Here is an 18705-nt window from a genome sequence, read left to right as displayed (position 1 = left end):
ATAACTCCTGTACGATAAGCAAACACGTTTTTGCTTGTGTCCTACCGGTGCCTTTCGTTGGTGTGCAATAACTGGATAACTGTGAACATTGAAATTTCACACCATGATTTCTCTGCTATGTTTCTCTTCTAGGCATTTTTTGCTTTACTTACTGTCTTGTCAGTTGTTGTTTATGTTGTTTTGTCACAAGCTGCTTTGGTTTAATTTAAGTTCCTATTTTAAAATTCTTTGTAACTGAATATCCGGTCGGCTGGATATTTAATTACATTTATGAAGTTTATTAAGACACTCTTTTTGCAATATCCGAAACCTATAGCTCTACCTGCGAAGTTCTCAGAGCTGGAAGAGAATGACAGGAACAAGTCCGTCCAAGAAGGTGCTCCCATTGTCCTCAGCTGTGAACTTTCTCACGATCCTTCCGCTCATATCGACTGGTATAAGGATGGAACGAAACTCCTGCCACAAAACAATGTGGAAATACAGTCAGATGGTCTGAAGAAGATGCTATCTGTCCCTTCAGCTGAAAACATACATGCTGGTACCTACGAATGCTCAACATCCAACGACACCGTCACCTTTAAAGTGGACGTGAAAGGTGATTTTCTATCCTTGTTGCCTTCTTATGGTACATACCGTATCCATCTTATTCTGTGGTGTGAGTGGTAGAGATTTACTTTGTGAATGATTATGACTGGGTGGATAGTGTGTTTTGTCCACTGTTGGTGAATTCATCTCTTTTCCAAAACCCTTGTTACTCTCCTCTCTCAGGCCGATCGCCACAGATCATGCCGATCCCATTGTCAGAAAAATACAAGATGGTTGCAATTGGTGGTCCAATTATCCTCCAGTGTGAGGTCTCAGACCATGTTGCCCAGGTTTCCTGGTTCAAAGATGAAGTGGAGGTTTTTAGCAAAACGGGCCTTGATATGAAAAGAGATGGAAACCTCAGAAAACTAATGATTCACTCGGCCAAGGTCTCTGACTCTGGCCTCTACAGCTGTAGCCTCATTGATGATGTTGTGACATTCCATGTGGACGTTGAAGGTGATTGTCTTGCATTAACTTTTAAATAATGAGCTTCCAGGTGTGAGACAAACATTTGCTAAAATAACCAAATCAAAAAGTTTGTTTTGAACTGTACTTGTCAAATGTTGTTCTGTCAGCTTAACAGCAGTGCGCTGCTAATCTTATAATACTCTCCCAGCTACTCCAGTGAGGTTTTCAGCGCTTCCAGTGGTCGCAAGAAACAAATTTGTTGAAGCAGGCTGCCCAATTAAGCTGCAGTGTGAAGTCTCAGTGCCAAATGCCCAAGTCTATTGGCACAAAGATGGAGAACAGCTGCCTACAAAGAGTGAATATGAAATCCAAACAAAAGAGAAACTGAGAGCGCTGGTTATTCAATCAGTAGAACTCAGACACTCTGGGCTGTACAGCTGTGAGGCCGCAGATGACCTTATAGAATTCAAGGTGGATGTTGCAGGTGATCTAAGTATTTTGAGCTTTGTCAAAATTACTAACATTTAATTAATGCTTGGCCACTAGACCAACTTAGGCTACAACAATTCACTTTGTGATATGATATTCTAAGATAATGTGAACTAATGCTTAACTATGTACTTCTGTGATTTTGGTGGACTTTTTACCTTAAAATATAATGTTTCTACAACTTCTACCTACATTTTATCATGGAGAAGTGATTCATAATTCAATAGTATTGATCATTTATTTAAGTAATAGCAGCTCAAACAAGTGTTTGACAATTTGTTTTTTTGGAAGCCAGGCAGGTGTTCAAATGGATAATCAATATGTTGAATTTGAAAAGTGATATTTATCAACAAACTCGCCTCAGCTCTACGGTACTTTTTGGGTTTTTTTCAGCTTGTGATTTTGGTTTTTGATCCTGAAATTTTAATGTTTCATCAATCTTTTTTCCAGATGCAGTGTGCATACTTACTGTGCCCAGAACCAAACAATAGATAGGCAGCCAGCTGGTGAACAGTGAAGCATTTAGCAGCTTCCGTAGAGAGCTAGATTTCCATCAGGATTTGGCAGAGCAAAACAGAAATAAAAGGAGCGTGAATATTGGACTTAAGTCTATTGAAGAGACACAAACACACACAAACACATTTTTTTCTGTCTGCTGGTGTTAACAGGCAACTACGGCAGTGCTTGAAAGTTTGTGAACCAGTTCAAATCTTTTGTCTTTCTGCTTAAATGTGAAACCTCATCAGATTTTCACAAAAGTCTTTAAAATAGACAAAGAGAACCCAATTAAACTAAAGAGTTTATTTATTGAGGAAAATTATCCAAGGTTTCATATCCATGAGTGGAACGTGTATGTGAAACTCTACAATTAATAGTTATTTGAAGGTAAAATTTGCCTGAAGTGTATTATTTAAAGAGCAGGGATCTGACAAGAAACCAGAAACTTTTAATTGCAGTTAAATGCTTCACAGGGGGTATTCCTGGAACATTTTACTCAACAAATAAACACCTAATTATGATATATCTCTGCTTAATTGGATTCTCTTTCTCTACATTTATGAGTTTTGTGAAAATCTGATGATAGGTTATCGGTAATATTTATGCAGAAATACAGAAAATTCTAAAAGGTTCACAAACTTTAAAGCACCACTGTATGTACTAACCTGTTTGCCATGAACTTTGTAAGGTGACACTATTTTAGTGTTATACATATACGTACTGCTTAGTAGTGCAATGTTAAAATAACTCTGTAGTCTGCATAGTCACAAACTTTGTTAAATCAAACAATGTTCACCTCATCTTTTCAATCGAGACCCAAATATCCATTCTGACTTGTTTACCCTAGCGCAGCAAATCTGATTATTATCTGGTTATTGTTCAATGAATTTAAATTCCTATAGCATGGGTTTGATTCTCAGCTGTTCCAGAAGCTGAGAGGAGGGGGTCTGTTGAAGCAGGCAGCCCGATCAAACCGCAGTGTGAGGTCTCGGATCCTACAATCCAGACCTGCTGGTATGAGGACGGAGTAAAACTCTCACCAGAATCGAGAATAAACATCGATTCAGAGAGCGATAAGAGGACACTGGCTATGAAGTCGGCCACATCTTCATGCTCTGGGGTGTACAATTGTAAAACTGATGATGATTCAGATTTCAACAATTGCTGTGTGGAGGTGAAAGGTGATACGCTAAGCTTTTTCTTGGCAAGACGTTTTCACTATTCAGTTTTGTACACCTTCATGATTTCTAATATTTAAGAAAGCCAAACTTGATCATCATCATATTCATCTTGGCTGATATTTTTTATTTTTTATGTCATGATTTCATTGGACTTTTAATTGCTTTTCATATACATGCTTCATGTTTCAGGAAAATAGCATGTATTTTTAATGAGTCTACTATTTTTTTCAGCACACCAGTGGTAATTGCATTACATCAGTGCACTGCTTCAATTAACTCACTTCACTTTGCTTCAAAAGTGGATTAACACCCATTGATGATTATGATGTCTGTGAGAAGTTGTTGTCTAGATAGCAAGGCTTGAGATCAGCATGTTTAAGCTGTGAAAACCTTAAGTTACAGCAACTGCATGCTTAAGCATAAATATTATTGAGTTCGACTTTCAGGCAACAACTTACTTATACGTTTTGTGTACTGTTTTCTGCAGCGCCACCGGTAACATTTGCTGATATCCCAGAGAACGACCTTTTCCAGAGTGTTGTGGAACAAGAACAGCTTGTTCTGTCATGCGAAGTATCAAGGGCTGAAGGTGTTGTCCAGTGGTACAAAGATGGAACTGAAATGCAACCAAGCAATAATGTTACAATACAAGCCGAGGGCACCAAGAGAAATGTGACCATACATTCAGCCCAACTGTCCGACAGAGGAACGTACACATGCCGTGCGGGAGACAACATTTTAATCTTCAAAGTTAACATACGAGGTAATAAAATATTCTACTAAACCCATCTTAAAATATAGCACAAATATTCACTTAAAATGTATTTTACCTGTTAAATGTGATGTAGAATGTACACATGATGTTTCAATTTCATTTCCTCTTTGCCCAAAGAGCCTCCTGTGATGATAATCCATCCAAAAGAGGATGTCCACCTTGACCGTCACGTCCCTGAGGAAATTATCCTGAGCTGTGAACTGTCCCGTCCCAATGGTGTTGTCAGCTGGTACAAAGATGGCCAAAAGCTCCAAGAGAGTGAGAACATAAAGCTCAAGATTGAAGGCCCGTACCGACGCCTGAAGATTCTTTCTAGTGGAGTCGAAGATTCTGGAGAATACGTCTGTGATACGGCTGACGATTCAATATTCTTTCACCTTATTATTACAGGTAAAATCAACGATACTACACATATTGTGTGCATATCTCAGTATTCTGACAGCAAAAAGCTCCATGTTTACATTGTGGTATTTAAGGTATCAGTATGCATTGGGGTATGCTTCAAATGAACAAGTCAGTGCCAAGTGCAATCTGAAAATGTCTGAAGGCGAAAGTGTTTATACCTTTTCTGAATGGCCTCCTTCCAAGGTAAGGCAAAAACAATTGACAGAAACACAAGAAAACAATGTTAAAGAGTCAAAACTTCAAATTAAGTTCAAATACTGCCACCATCTTGCCTACACACTGTTGGGTGAATTGCTACACGAAGTAGGCGGGCTTGTTGAATTGCTTCGAAAAGTTACAAATATTGTCAATTGCAGCCCTTGAATTCCAACACAGGAAAGCTATTAGATGAGGAAGATATGTGTTGCTGGTCCTCTTTGTTACTGTTTGACAATCTAACAAGTGTTTCATTTAAAGCATATGGAAACCTACAACATCGCCAAAGTCAGCAGTTTGATTTATCTAGAAAGGTATACCATTTAGAGTAGTATGCACTATTTTTAATGAAAATGTGCAAATGACTTGGACAACTATGCTTAACACCAACATTATTGTGAACATTTCACTGATCTGGGTCATGATGTCCATTTTCAGAACCTCCGGTGCAAATTGTGTCTCCGAGCCAGTCTCAAATGGAACTGTGTCAGCAGACCTCCGAGAGGATGGTACTGAGCTGCGAGATCTCACGGCCCAATGCAGTGGTGCGCTGGTATCGAGATGGACTCGAGGTGGAGGAGAATGACAACCTCATTCTGGAAGTGGATGGTGTCTACAGAAGACTTATTATACCCGAAACTACCGTGAAAGATTCAGCAGAATATGTCTGTGACACAGCAGATGCGTCCGTGACCTTCTTTGTAAACATAGCAGGTAATAAAACGAAAGAATAGAACAAGTAGGACCTCTAAATGTGTCGCTGTGTCCATTTCTAATTAAAAAATTTCTTTCAGAGCCTCCCGTTCGCTTCATACGTCCACGGAAGATGGCAAGTAAAGTGGAGAAAGTGGTTGGGGAGACTCTGGTTCTAGAGTGTGAGGTTTCAAGATCAAATGCCGAAGTCACCTGGAAGAAGAATGGGGAAGAAGTAGAAGACTCCAGACACGTCACAATCCTGGAGGATGGTGTCATGCGTCAATTAACCATTCACTCTCTAACCATGGACAATTCTGGGCAATATGTCTGTGATGCAAAGGACGACGTGATGGATTTTAATGTTAAAGTGCAAGGTGGGTTGCAAAATCTGATATCGATTTTCAAATGGTTTGCCATGGTGCCCCAAAGTCCAAAACAAGTCACAAGATCTTCCGAAACTTTGGGGGACTACACATGATCGTAAATATATTTTTTGCCTGAAATGTTTGGTCTGTTCTATTAGAATTTCCTCCTTCCTTTTCAGAGCTTCCTGTAAAAATTCTTGGAAAAACCGACGCAAAAACGGAAAAACAGTTCCTAGTATCAGATGATATTATTCTAGTTTGTGAACTCTCAAGAGCCAATGCCTCAGTCAGTTGGTACAAAGACAATAATCTGATTGATGACACCGAGCGGTACTGCAGCGAGGAACAAGGCGTTTTCCGATCACTGGTTGTCCTAAATGCTGGGCTCGAAGATTCGGGGGAATACACCTGTGATGCAGTGGACGACAAGATGGTCTTCTATATCACCGTCAAAGGTAATCATATCAATAATTAATCATTAGTAAGTGTTATTCATCTTATATGAAGGATAAATGGCACTATGTCCTTTATGTTCAGAGCCTCCTGTGCAGATCATTGGAAACTCAGGCAACCCAGAGCATCACATAATGGTATCAGGCGATGACCTTATTTTGGAGTGTGAAGTGTCTCGGCCGAACGCCACTGTTCAGTGGCTGTGGAATGGCGAGATTCTGAAACCAGATACTCGCATAAAAATTGACAGCAATGACGTTTCAAGGAAGCTTGTTCTGGCTGGACTTCAGCCCTCAGACTCTGGAGAATATATCTGTGATGCCGTTGATGACAAATTGGTAACAATTGTGGAGGTCCAAGGTAAGATTAAATGGTTCGGACAAATGACCCAGAATTTCCCTTCTGAAATTTCCTTAATTAACCTAATGTTTTATGCAGGTACATGGATTTTACGAGCAACTTTTTTGTTGAATCTCTTTTTCTACAGAGCCTCCGGCCAAGTTTGTGAACAAAAAAGAAAGTAATAATATCACAGCCTATGACAATGAGAGCGTCACACTGTGTGCCATTGTGAGCCGTGAAAGAGCTAACGTCCGGTGGCTGAAAGATGGCCAACTATTGAACGAGGACAACATTCACATCTCCAGTGAGGGTAATACCCACAAGCTCACCATTAATCCTCTGCAGCTGTCAGATTCTGGAGAATATGTCTGTGACGTAAACACAGATGAGATGTATTTCAGTCTTTTAGTCAAAGGTAAGAATTTGGCAGTACTCCTTATCAAAATGTGACCTCTATATCCAAGTAAACACGTCTTTGATTTTAACAGTCACCAAGCTAAAGCTCTCAAATTGTATTTCTTTCTTGCAGAAATGAAGGTGAAATTTGACAGCCGGCTGGAGAATGTCGTGGCTCTGAAGGGCAGCAGCCTTTCATTACAATGTGAGATCAACAAAACCAAAGGAGATGTTCAATGGCTAAAAGACGGCCAGGAGATTGCTCCAAGCCGTCGGCACACAATACGGGCCCATGGTAGAGAGCGAAGCTTTACCATCCACCAAATAGAGGAAGAAGATGCTGCAGAATATTCCTGTGAATCCACAGATGATAGAACATCAGCTACTGTCACCGTAGAAAGTAAGTCAAATCGAATTTTACAACTTTAAGATGGGTTGGCGAGAGAAATGATCTACATGGTTTACCAGCCAATGTGGCATGTCGACTTTTAGAGCTCAATGAATCTAATTCGGCTGAATGGTTTTCAGCTCCCCGTCTTGTCGAGTTCATAGCAGAGCTTCGTAATATCACCGTCTGTGAGGGAGAAGATGCAGTATTTAAGTGTGTCGTCGCACCAGAGGACACTCAGTTGGTGTGGCGCTTAAACAACAAGCAAGCGGCTCTGAATGAACGCGCTGTCATTTCCAGCAACGGACTATGCCACATGCTCTGCATCAACAACTGCATGGTTTCAGATAGCAGCAGAGTGACAGCTGATGCAGAGGGGTTGGTATCAGAGGCAGAACTTCAGGTTCAAGGTGAGTTGTTGTCCCTTCCATAAACACTATACTTATAGAAATTTGGCTAGATGAATCCCAGAAGTTCCAGTGTATATCAATCACTTACTGTTCAATAATCTCTCTGGTAGTCATCACATTATAATTCAACTCACTTATTGTCAACAGTACTATGTTTAAATCCCAGTTTATCATTAATAGCACATACATGATAAACGATGACCCTTTCAAAAGGACTTTAAACTATTGAGGAGGCGCCTTTGACGGCTAGCGCTTAGCAGGTTCTCCTGTTAAGATTCCTCCGGTTACTGACAGAGACAAGTGGCTCAGTGGTTTTGGCGTATGTTACGCTGCAGGGGGCCAGGCTTCTCAGAGCTTTTTGCCTGTTCTCTGTGCTTGAGCTTGCCATGTAACTTCGCTGGCTTTCTTTGGTCTGTATCAAAAATTCGCTCCGGGTGTGGCTTCATGGTAGAATTAACATAGACCACGTACATATGGTGTAATCGTATTAAAGTTCATGCAAAAAAAAAAAAAAATCATTGACATGATGGATGCTGCTCTCTAGTAATTCCTAACATTCACTTTAAGAGCAACAGGTGCTGTTCACCAAGAAAATGACACCAGTTGTAGCTGAAGAGTACAGTGAGGCCACTCTAGAGGTGGAAGTGAGCGTGGACTCGGGAGAGGTGCAGTGGATGAGGCAAGGGGTGCTGATCCACCCGGGGGCCAAGTACACCCTGAAACACAAGGGAAGAAAACACAGCCTCACCCTCCACAAACTGGCCACGTCCGACCGGGGCACCTACAGCTGCGAAACGCTCCATGACCGCACGCAAGCCCAGCTCACCGTGGAACGTGAGTGCACACGTGTTCTCACTATGCCCTGTTGTTGTTTGTTTACCGCTGTTGCCGACGACTCCCGTCTCTCACGCACCCACCGTCACTGCCTCTTGTGAAGGCAAAGCTCAATTAACTGAGTAAGAGTAATTTGAGTGACTGGGGACCAGGGTGGCACTTGTATGATGGCAACCAACAGGTGATATCCTAACAGACCGAGCTGACGTTCAAAACCAGGGTTTCTGTATTGACACTGGATCAATACGGCCCTGACCATTTCATATGGGTGGGAATCACTATCAACAAATCAGGCTTCTGTTTTAAGGGTAACGCTTGACTAACAACAAGCAGCGACGCTGTCGTTCAAAGTCTAAAATGTTATGTTGTAAACAAACAAAACTCAGCTCCGCTTAAATTTCTCCAAACTAACACCCTATAAAAGCGACATCTTGTAGTAATTAAGACGTACTTATGCTTGTTTTTCTTTGTGCATGCTTCTTGTCTTTCTTAGTCCTATGATCCAAAGGCCAGTGGGTGAATTAAAGGCTGTTCTTTCAACACTAGTGTGGGTGGGAAGGGGAAAGTCAGGACTTCGGGGCTGCTGTTGGCACCTCCTATGAATTTGGATCTCCTCTCATTGCATCTAAATTTACACCCTGGCCTTCAAAACTAAGGTTGTTGTCATCAGGTCTCCAAAATAAACACCCCTTTTTTCCACAGGGAATGCTTGTCTGTGTTCAAATAAGTGAAAAATGTTGGCAATTTCAAAGCCGGCTTTTTTGTAAAGCCCAGTGCTCAAATGGCTAAAATATGAGCTTGTCGATGTGTGCCAGCTTGTATTGTTTAACTGCTGTGTAAAGAACAGACTGACCCTACTCTGTAACAGAAAAAAGACACCATGTCTGCTCAGTGTTAAACTGGAATCAATGTTCATGGGTCCAGTCTTTCAAACCTAAGTCCTCCTAACCCTGTTGACCCCACAGCTCGAAAAGTCACGATCAAGAGGGAGCTGATGGACATTAAAACCACAGAGAGAGAAATGGCTTCCTTTGAGGTGGAGCTCTCCCATCCCCACGTCCCCGGCACCTGGATCAGAAACGGGATCCAGCTTAAGCCGACAAATCACTTCCGTATGAGCGCCAAAGGACAAGTCCACAGCCTCACCATCTGTAACCTGTCGGTAGAAGACACTGGCACCTTCGTGTTCTCCGTAGAGAATCTGAAGACAACTGCCAGGCTTGTTGTGAAGGGTAGGCAATTTAGAAAAAGAGTAAATAAAGGGACTTTTGAGACAACGTGCTTTTTTCAAATGCCAATTTTTAGAAGCTCATACTTCTAAATAATTCATTGTTTGCATATTTTAGTTCACAGCTGATTGCAACCAAAGACAAAATTGTACTGTACTGCTTCTGTTGTGGGCTCAGGCTGGTAGCTACAGTGAACCACTCAGAGTAGGCCGAACGCCAACCGGTGGAGGCATGATAATAGAATGGAGTGACGGCTCTGCTACCGTTGCCTTTATCCAAGCTCACGTTTCAAACACAAAATAGCCGAGCATGACCCAATGCAAAGCGGTAGCTCTGTTCAGTCTTTTCTGTCAGGTGCCAGTTCAACCTCATGCTGTAAAATAATCCGCTCCATATGCCTCGTCACTCAGTATGCATCATCCCTTTGAGCTGGGGATGAAATGCTGTGGATGGCAATTGGATAAAAACGTCAACACGATAAATTAGTCCATATAAGTTTTCCATATTTAATTTTGAGCAGCAATGCATTTTGGGGGGAAATTTAAATCGAGTTTTTGGTTGTTTAACCAAGTAAACTTTTTCTCTACCAGAACCTCCAGTCACCGTTTTCAGAAAACTGGAGGACCAGAAATTCCCTGAAGGCGCAGTGATCTCTATTGAGTGTGAGCTGTCAAGACACAACGTCGACGTCAAGTGGATGAAGGCCAGTGTTGTTGTTGTTGTTGTTGTTGTTTTCTTCATAGCCAACAACATTTGTGATATTGACAAAATGCCACAACCAAAACAATCTATAATAACAATTCATGTTTTAATATTCCAAGTAAAACATTTTTTCCAAACAACAACAAAAATATTGTGAACAAATGTGGTTACGACAGCAATTCGTCAAAACTGGGAATTTTGGACGAAATCTTAACCTCAAGCTCACTTATCTTCTTTCGAGGGCTGGAACAATAAAGAATCATAAATTGCTCGACAATGTGTCACTTGTGAAATAAACGGTGTTTTTGTTCTATCCTTTTCAGGACGGGGTTGAGGTGAAGTCGAGCAAAGACTTGCGCATCTATGCAATGGGAAGGAAACGGTTTCTTCAGATCATGAAATGTCTCGTCGGTGATTCTGCCATCTACACCTGCGATGCCGGAGATGTTGCCACATCCTGCACCGTGGAGGTCTACGGTAAAGTTTGTGTCTGCAACTTACAGACAAAAGCAGTTTTTTTTCTGGGAGGGGGGGGGGGGGGGGGGGTTTCTGTTCTGGACTTTATTTAGCTTTTGTTAGTGAGTGTTGACATTTAGCCAACAATCAAATTGATCTCACACAATCATTAGAAATAAAAAAAAAAAAAAGAGAGAGAAGAGAAGAGAATACAAAAAAAAACCCTATCTTGCACCAGTCAACTTCTTCAACTTGAGCAGAGATCTAATCAAGAGTTACAGAAAACACTGCAAGGTTCCTCTGGTATTTTTTTCAATATCTTTAAGAGACTGAGAAAATACATGATATGAATGATTTTTTTTTTTTTTTTTAAACTCGTTTAAAAATATACAGTTCAGAAAATGATTTAAAAAAATTGTAAAAGATTTATAGAGAAAGTCCACTAGACCTTTTAGTTTACCAAGTACTGCAATTAGTACAACTAGTCAGTGGTGGAAAGCAACTAACTTAATTTACCAAAGTACAATTTTGAGGTACCTCTTTACTTATTCCGATTTGATGGTACTTTATACTCCGCACCACCAGCACGTACTGATGTAAAGGGTCTAAAAACTCCTCCTCTGACACTAGAAGTGGTTAATATTTACTATGATATTCATATGACTGGGATAATGTTATTATGGTATGAAAAACTGTAAATGTGGTCCTTATTTTTAGCTCCCTTAGTTATACTGTAGAGTTAACAGGATGCTGGCCTGGGCCTTGCAAATACACCACAACACTGCCATCTGCCTGCGTATAAAGTTAAATACACTAGGGAGAAGAGCAATAGGATGATATAGACTTTTTGTTCTGACAAAAAAAAAGGAAAAAAAAAAAAAAAAAAGACAAGCTTCATAACCTAATCTCAATGTGAATATTTTTCTCATGCTAATTCTGTTGGCAGAGCGTGAGCTGCTGATTCTGCAGGGCCTCAAGGACCTGCACATCCAGGAAGACCAGAATGCCGTTTTTGTTTGCGAGATCTCTGTGGAGGATGTGCTCGGGGAATGGTACAAAAACGGGGAGCGGATACAGCCAACGAGCACCATCAAGATCCGTCAGGAGGGTCAGCTTGAAAATCGATGACTTTTGATTAAGTTTATGCTCCGATACTCAACGTGTGACCAAATAAGAGAACTTAAAGATGAGACGTAAAACAAATATTCATGTCAATGAGAAACAAATGTGTCTGTAAATGCATATTTTAGCCAGTAAAACCGAGTTAATCGTTATCCGGCTTGTTAAAAAATGTCAACGGTCTATTAATGATACATTTTTCAAAATTTTTCTCATATTTCAGGGACAAAACATTTTCTTCTCATGTGCAACGTGCGAGCAGAGGACTCTGGAGAGATCAAGTTTGTTGCCAGACATGCTGAATCTGTCGCTTACCTGGAGGTGGAAGGTATTAAAAAACAAAAACTACATCTGCGTATGTATGCATTTTGGTACATGAATAATACTTTGGTTGGTATCAGCACTTAAAACTGCAGTATAAATTTTCTCGTCAAATGGGGTAAAATGTTTGTCGATTTGTAAAACTTACTTCATCCACACAGTTTGCTCAGTCATTTTGTAAGTCTTTGTAAGTTTATAAAGTCCACGTGTTTTGATTCCTCCTGTCATGTGTCCTCAATTTAAACTTCATGTCTTCCTTTTCAGAGCTTCCGGTCAACATTGTCAAGCCTCTGCAGGATAAAACCGCCCTCGAGAAGAGCCGCGTGATCCTGGACTGCACAGTGTCCAACCCCAGATGCAGCATCCGCTGGTACAAAGGCATCAACGTCGTCCTGCCCTCCGAACGCTTTGAGATCTCCAGCGAGGGCTGCTATCGCAAACTGATCATCCAGCAGGTGGCGCTAGATGACGAGGGCACGTATAGTGTGCAGGTTGGAGAGCATACATGCTCTGCAAAACTGACAGTGGAGGGTAAGAGACTTCATGATGAAAGCACTGCGCAGATTATGAGCAAGATTTGGTCATTTGTTTAAGCACGCTCATCATCAGTGCAGAAAACTGTAAACTGACCGAGTGTCTGTTTAACAAGTAAGATTAAAGTCCTGTTTGTCAGTGGAATAGCGTTATGGGGTGGCCGTGCATATCCTGTACTGCTGCTCCTGTTGAATGGAAATGGTAGTCCTATTCAGACTGTAATGTATAATGCTCACGGGCACACTGAATTTGTATCCGAAAGATTCAAACCGTTGTCATCCGTCTCGGCTTCCTGGCCCACGGTGGGACAAGGGTCGACTTCAATATGAACGGCACCACCTAGGTTGTCAGCCCCCACCAGTTTCCACACGCAGACTTCATTGTTATGCATCTCTCACCGGGTTATGACTCAGGTCCTGTCTCTATTGTCAATGACCAGGGATGAACCTTTGTTGACTGACTTGGTTTGACCAAAGAAGGGTTGAACACCGGTCCAACATCCCGAGTCCGACCCCGGTGATTGTTTAAAAGAGGTGTTACTGCAGTGCAACAGAGGGAGCTGCATACTGCACATACATACCCTCAGGGTGGCTCCTCCTGGTCGGGCTGTCTAATCACAAAATTTTAGTTGACAATTAATTGTCATGCAAATAATTACAACTAGCAATTTAATGGTCATTTTAGGACACTGTTATTGTACAGAGCCGATAGTTTGATAATATACATACATCTTATCAAGAAGAGTAGCCATTTCCTGGGGCTTGGGAAAATATACATTACATGTTTGTCTTTAATTTCACAGGGCAGATATGACATAACTTCAGTACTAAACTTTTACTGAAATATACAAAAGCAATTCCAGGTACCCATAATGAAAACAAACAAAGTATCATGGTGGCACCAAATTCTCCACTTAGGTGTCATTAAATCAGAAGGAAGCATACTTCCCATAAGACCCATAAGAGTGATGCAAATCTGACTTTTCTGTTTCTGTTTCATCCAGCTGTTTTTACTCAGATGAAGCGAAACTCTTCTAACAATCATGCAATATGATTTTGATCAGCTCAGATAATCTCGATCAGCCGATTATATAATAATCGTTAGAGGCCCACTCACTGGCAAACTAAGTTAACACGTGTAATTTCTTAGTTTGGAGGAGGGTGATAATAATCCAGCTTTTGATTATAATTTATCGAGTGCCTGTTCTCTTTTACACTTACCTTATTTAAATTCAAAGTGGCCCTTTTCAACAGCCTGGATTTTTTTTTAAAGTTATATTTTTCTGTAATTAAAGAACTAGCATGTCATGGTTTCACAAGGAAAACGGATCCAAACACACATCACTGAGGCACATTGTGAAGCATACTTACCGAGAATAGTTGGAATTACAAAGGTGATCACAACACAGTGGGGAAAGCGGGGTCCAAAGAGCACGCAGGGTCTGAAACTGGAAGGACAATAACAAAGTAAACAGAACTCTAAACTAACTAAGACTAAAACTAAGGCTGAAGCTCCAAGCGAAACTGATGACTAGTGGCAGACTAGTGTTGTGATCCAAATGGCGTACTTGTGCACTAACACTCACTATTTTGAGTGCAGAAGTGCGTTCGCATTGTCAAGTACAAAAACGTGCGGTGAACTACAAGTACCTGGATGATGCACTTAAAACTACCCCCAAAAAAGAAGTTTGAAACGCTGGACACTTTCCACCGTAAACGGTAGCCATCTTGGCTACGTAGAGGAAGGGGCGAGGCCACCGGAGTAAAGAATTTTCAAATTAAGGCTCTGAGGAAGCTGCAGATGTTCCTGAACACGTCACAAAAGTACTTCTTATTCATGACTGCTGCTGGACAGAAGAATGCGTGAGTTTATTGAGTGTGTTAAACAGAGGGCATGAAAACACGTTGATTTCTGAATAAAAATAATTAAAGCTGCATTATTTTGGCGGGTGATGTGTCCTGACCATGGAAGAGTGCTATTTGTTAAGTGTACTACATGAAGTATGTAGAGTGGCTGCAGGTGAGGCAGACTGGGTGAGCGGCAGGACACTGGAGACCTCTGGTGGGTGGAGGGAGTGATTGCAGGTGACAAGCTAAGTAACTGAGGCAGAAAAAAAACTAAACCGTGACAAAGGATGAGAAATGACTGTTCGTAGGTAGTCCCTCTCATGTCTGAAGTGGTTATTCTGAGTTTATATCAGTTGCAATGGACTTTAATGGCTGGTCTGACGAAACCTAAGACGTAACATAAAATGTATTATTGTTAAAAAACACACCTTCTTACGTGCCAAAAAAAACCCAAAAACATTTCTGAGCAACATAAACTACTAATAAAGCATACAAATATCAACAGGCCTTATTCATGAAAGAAACTTAGAAATGTAAATGATAAATAACAACATTTGAATTTCATTTAGTTTCCTCAGTATCATGCGCGCTGCCTCACTATCACACAGTCATCACTTTTAGGAAGAAACTCAATGATGCGGGATGTTAACACATGAGTGTTTCCTCCAATGACGCGTCAAGATATGTGTCACCTTATTTGTTTTTGTTTTTTCTAAATCAGCTAACAGCTCTCCCTCTCTCCTGTGCACTCTCCCAGCCCAGTCTTTGTCGCTGGTCAGAGAGCTGAAAGATGTGGAGGTCACGGCCCCCGACGACGCCTGCTTTGAATGCGAGGTCTCGGTCCCGGTCCTCAAATCCCCCGTGTGGAGTCTGAACGGAGACCCCGTGCAGCCGAGCTCCCGGGTCAGCATGGAGAAGATGGGCACAGTCCACCGGCTGACCCTCAGGCAAACCTCCACAGACATGAGTGGGGTGGTGGAGTTCACCTCTGGGAAGGCAAAGAGCAGAGCCCAGCTTCGGGTAGTGAGTAAGTAGAATAACAAGCTGTCTTAGGGCATTTTGTCTCGCTATTACCCGAGAAGCTTTACTTTACATGACTTTATATGAAGTCAATGTGGATATAATTTGATTTACTTGCAAGATTAATTGAAGGCTGCATAATCAGGGCACGCTTGAAGAAGTATGACAGTTCACAATGACCGCAGCGAGTCATTCACAAACACTTCAAAATAATCTATTTAGTTCATTAAATTGATAAAGAAATCCTTTTATTGGATAGGAGAATCTAATATTAACTTGAATTGGTTGGAAATGTCATGCTGCTCACTGCAATCAACAGTAAAAGTGAATTTACTTGCTACTGTAACATTCAATTTGTAACTCAGTGATGTAGTTTCAAATATCACCAGTAGATGGAGGTAATAATAAAGTCTTGAGTTTGCCCTTTTCAACTGTTAAGGCCGAGGTGGCCAAATTCTTTCCTATGAAGGGGCCATAAATGAATGTGGATGGAGGGCCGGGGGCCAAACATAAATATTCATGCAATTTGATGTTGCATTTCATTAAAATATGAAATACTTTACATAAAATTAACACTGTAATTCTAAAACAAAACTTCAGAGTAATCAAAACACTACTTTTTAATCTGCTTAATAGTAATCATATTAAATCACAATAATCATTCTCAAAAACAAAAATTCAATTCAATTTCATTTATATAGCGCCAAATCACAGCACAGGTTATCTCAGTGCACTTAACATAGTAAACTCCTTACAACAGAACTTTACAACATTATAGAGAGAAACCCAAAACTTAAATGAGTCCCATGTCAGCAGCAGCTGGGGCAGCTTTAACAGGAAGAAAAACCTTCAGCAACGGGAAGAAAAAAAAAACCTCCTTTTTAACAAGAAGAAACCTTCAACCGAAGCAGGCTCGGAGGTGGGCGGTCATCTGACTCGACCAGTTGGGTGAGGGGGGAGCAGAGAGAGAAAAGAACAGCATAGCTGATAAAAAAAAAAAAACGCCATATGTTTATATTTGGGAGAATAATCACGACCTTGTTAAATGTCATAGCTTGCCAAATATAACGTGCAGGTCCTAATTTGGCCAGCTCCGCTGTAAGGTAATATCACAGGTCCACTAAGTGAAATAATTAATTCTCAAGTAGCAGGGGGGGGGGGGGGGGGAATATTGAAATGAAATAGTGTTTTGGTTGTTTTAGCTAAACAACTAAAAGGACATCTTTGCATTTGAAACACACTCAAAAACAAAAACATAAACCCTTCAGCCTGACACTGAATTATCCAGGTGGCGTGTGTAGCATGACTTGGCGCCGCACATGCAGCACATAGTAATAAATACAGTAAATGCTTTGGCTCCGACGGTGCTGCATCCTGAAAGTAAGAGAGGGTGTTAATGGTCCTACTCTATCAACATGTAGGTCATGCGACTCAGAAGAGCACATATTCACAGAACCTTCTGGAGCACTTTAAATGTGCAGGACAGTAAAACTATCTTTAGTTTTATTAGGTCGGCTTGAAGCGAACAAGTGTTATGTTCAGTCATCCGGTGGTACACCTGATGTAAAATCAACATGTAGCAAAACCAGAGATCATGCACAGCTATGAAAAGTGGTTGAAAACTCTATTAGAGTTGTGATAAGACAGTATGAGTGCCGGCAACACAGAATGACTCCGGTAAAGGTTCTTAGATTTGCTTTTGTATCTATTAATCAGCTAAATTGAGGTCATATCAGAATCAGGATCAGAATCGCTTTATTGGCCATGTATGTTGACACATACAAGGAATTTGACTCCGGTTTTAGGTTCGCTCTCAGCGTCCCAAAAAAAAACAAAAAACAAAAAAAACCCAGACAGACATAAATAGACATATAAAACATAAATAGACATATTTACAGGATAGAAATGAATAAGTATATATACATATATACACCTAAAACAGTGGTGCAATTGCACCTAGTGCAAATTGTGCTGATGCGGTTGGGTGTGGTGCAAAAAGGTCCAGTGATGTAAAACGAACATGTGCTACCGGAACATCAATCTGAGAATATTATTTGTTTAACTGACTTCGGGTGGTACATTTAATATTCAGGAAATAATTCTGAATATTTGCGATATAAAAACTCAGTGAAGTGGTATTCAACCAGGGGATAAGGTCAATCTGATGGGACACGAGATAATTACTGGAATATGAAAGAAGAAGAAGAAAAAAATAAAAATTCGTTTGCACAACATACAGCTGTGCCTCAGTTCACATTAGTTATCATGCATGTTAGTACACTTACTTGTCTTGTATGTGGATTTGGACAGGGTACGGTCGTCTCAAATGCAGTTCTGCACTGAACAGAAATGACCAGAACATTTGCAGATGATCTACCGTTTTCACTTGTTTCACACACACACACACACACACACACACACACACACACACACACAATAAACACACTAATCGCTTCTATCCAACAGCAGTATCGTGTTTTTTTTTTTATTTGTGCGGACATGTACCTTTTACATTTGTATAGTGGCATTGAAAAAAAAAAGGTTGGACGTCCCTTTGTGCTACGTAGACAAAATGGCGACCGTTAGGGGTAAAACGTTTCCAGTGAACGTGAACTAAGACGCTGACTGTGTCTCAGATCACGTACTCGCATACTCACGCTCCCTATTTTCAGTGCACTGTCAAGAATGGACACGTGCGGCGCACTGCAAGTACTCGGATGGTGCACTCAAACCGGTTCACAAATTGAGTCTGAAACGATGCACCACTTTTCACCCTCAACGGTGGCCGTTACGGGGATGCAGCGGAAGTAGGGGACCGATAAACCTGCAACAGCCGAGGAAGCTGCAGCTGTTGTGGAACACCGCGCTGCACGTATACAAGATGTTACGAGTTGTCTGCACGAAAGTGCTGCCGCTGTCGGATAGAAGCCGTCACAACCAAAACCGGCAGATATGTTATGCATTCAAATGCTGTGGTTTTCTCCAGGAAGTGCAGAACGGCAGTGTGCGATTTGAGACAACATTAACCTGTCTGTTATATATATATATATATAT

General features: G+C 41.0%; 1 protein-coding gene across 12 annotated transcripts in view; it reads left to right on the top strand.

Moving 5' to 3' along the window:
- obsl1b (obscurin like cytoskeletal adaptor 1b) overlaps positions 1 to 18705 on the top strand; it is a 35818-nt gene that overhangs the window by 15375 nt on the left and 1738 nt on the right. For 8 of the 12 annotated variants that reach the window (XM_069154815.1, XM_069154825.1, XM_069154816.1 and 5 more), the window contains 21 exons: positions 317 to 595; positions 769 to 1044; positions 1205 to 1480; positions 2904 to 3164; positions 3652 to 3927; positions 4057 to 4329; positions 4978 to 5253; positions 5334 to 5609; positions 5780 to 6055; positions 6138 to 6413; positions 6541 to 6810; positions 6925 to 7191; positions 7320 to 7589; positions 8157 to 8423; positions 9389 to 9655; positions 10243 to 10355; positions 10678 to 10831; positions 11757 to 11918; positions 12153 to 12257; positions 12515 to 12781; positions 15389 to 15658. In XM_069154815.1, coding sequence (XP_069010916.1) covers positions 317 to 595; positions 769 to 1044; positions 1205 to 1480; positions 2904 to 3164; positions 3652 to 3927; positions 4057 to 4329; positions 4978 to 5253; positions 5334 to 5609; positions 5780 to 6055; positions 6138 to 6413; positions 6541 to 6810; positions 6925 to 7191; positions 7320 to 7589; positions 8157 to 8423; positions 9389 to 9655; positions 10243 to 10355; positions 10678 to 10831; positions 11757 to 11918; positions 12153 to 12257; positions 12515 to 12781; positions 15389 to 15658 — 5157 coding nt within the window. The remainder of the gene's footprint in view (positions 1 to 316; positions 596 to 768; positions 1045 to 1204; positions 1481 to 2903; positions 3165 to 3651; positions 3928 to 4056; positions 4330 to 4977; positions 5254 to 5333; positions 5610 to 5779; positions 6056 to 6137; positions 6414 to 6540; positions 6811 to 6924; positions 7192 to 7319; positions 7590 to 8156; positions 8424 to 9388; positions 9656 to 10242; positions 10356 to 10677; positions 10832 to 11756; positions 11919 to 12152; positions 12258 to 12514; positions 12782 to 15388; positions 15659 to 18705) is intronic. The other 4 variants (XM_069154814.1, XM_069154818.1, XM_069154820.1 and 1 more) reach the window with 4 other exon arrangements.

This window comes from Embiotoca jacksoni, unplaced genomic scaffold (genome assembly GCF_022577435.1).
Source record: "Embiotoca jacksoni isolate LCO1_2020_lvr unplaced genomic scaffold, fEmbJac1.0.p SCAF_2, whole genome shotgun sequence".
Classification (NCBI taxonomy): Eukaryota; Metazoa; Chordata; class Actinopteri; family Embiotocidae; genus Embiotoca; species Embiotoca jacksoni.
Note: the sequence above shows the minus strand (reverse complement) of the source record. Positions and strands in the feature narration are given on the sequence as shown.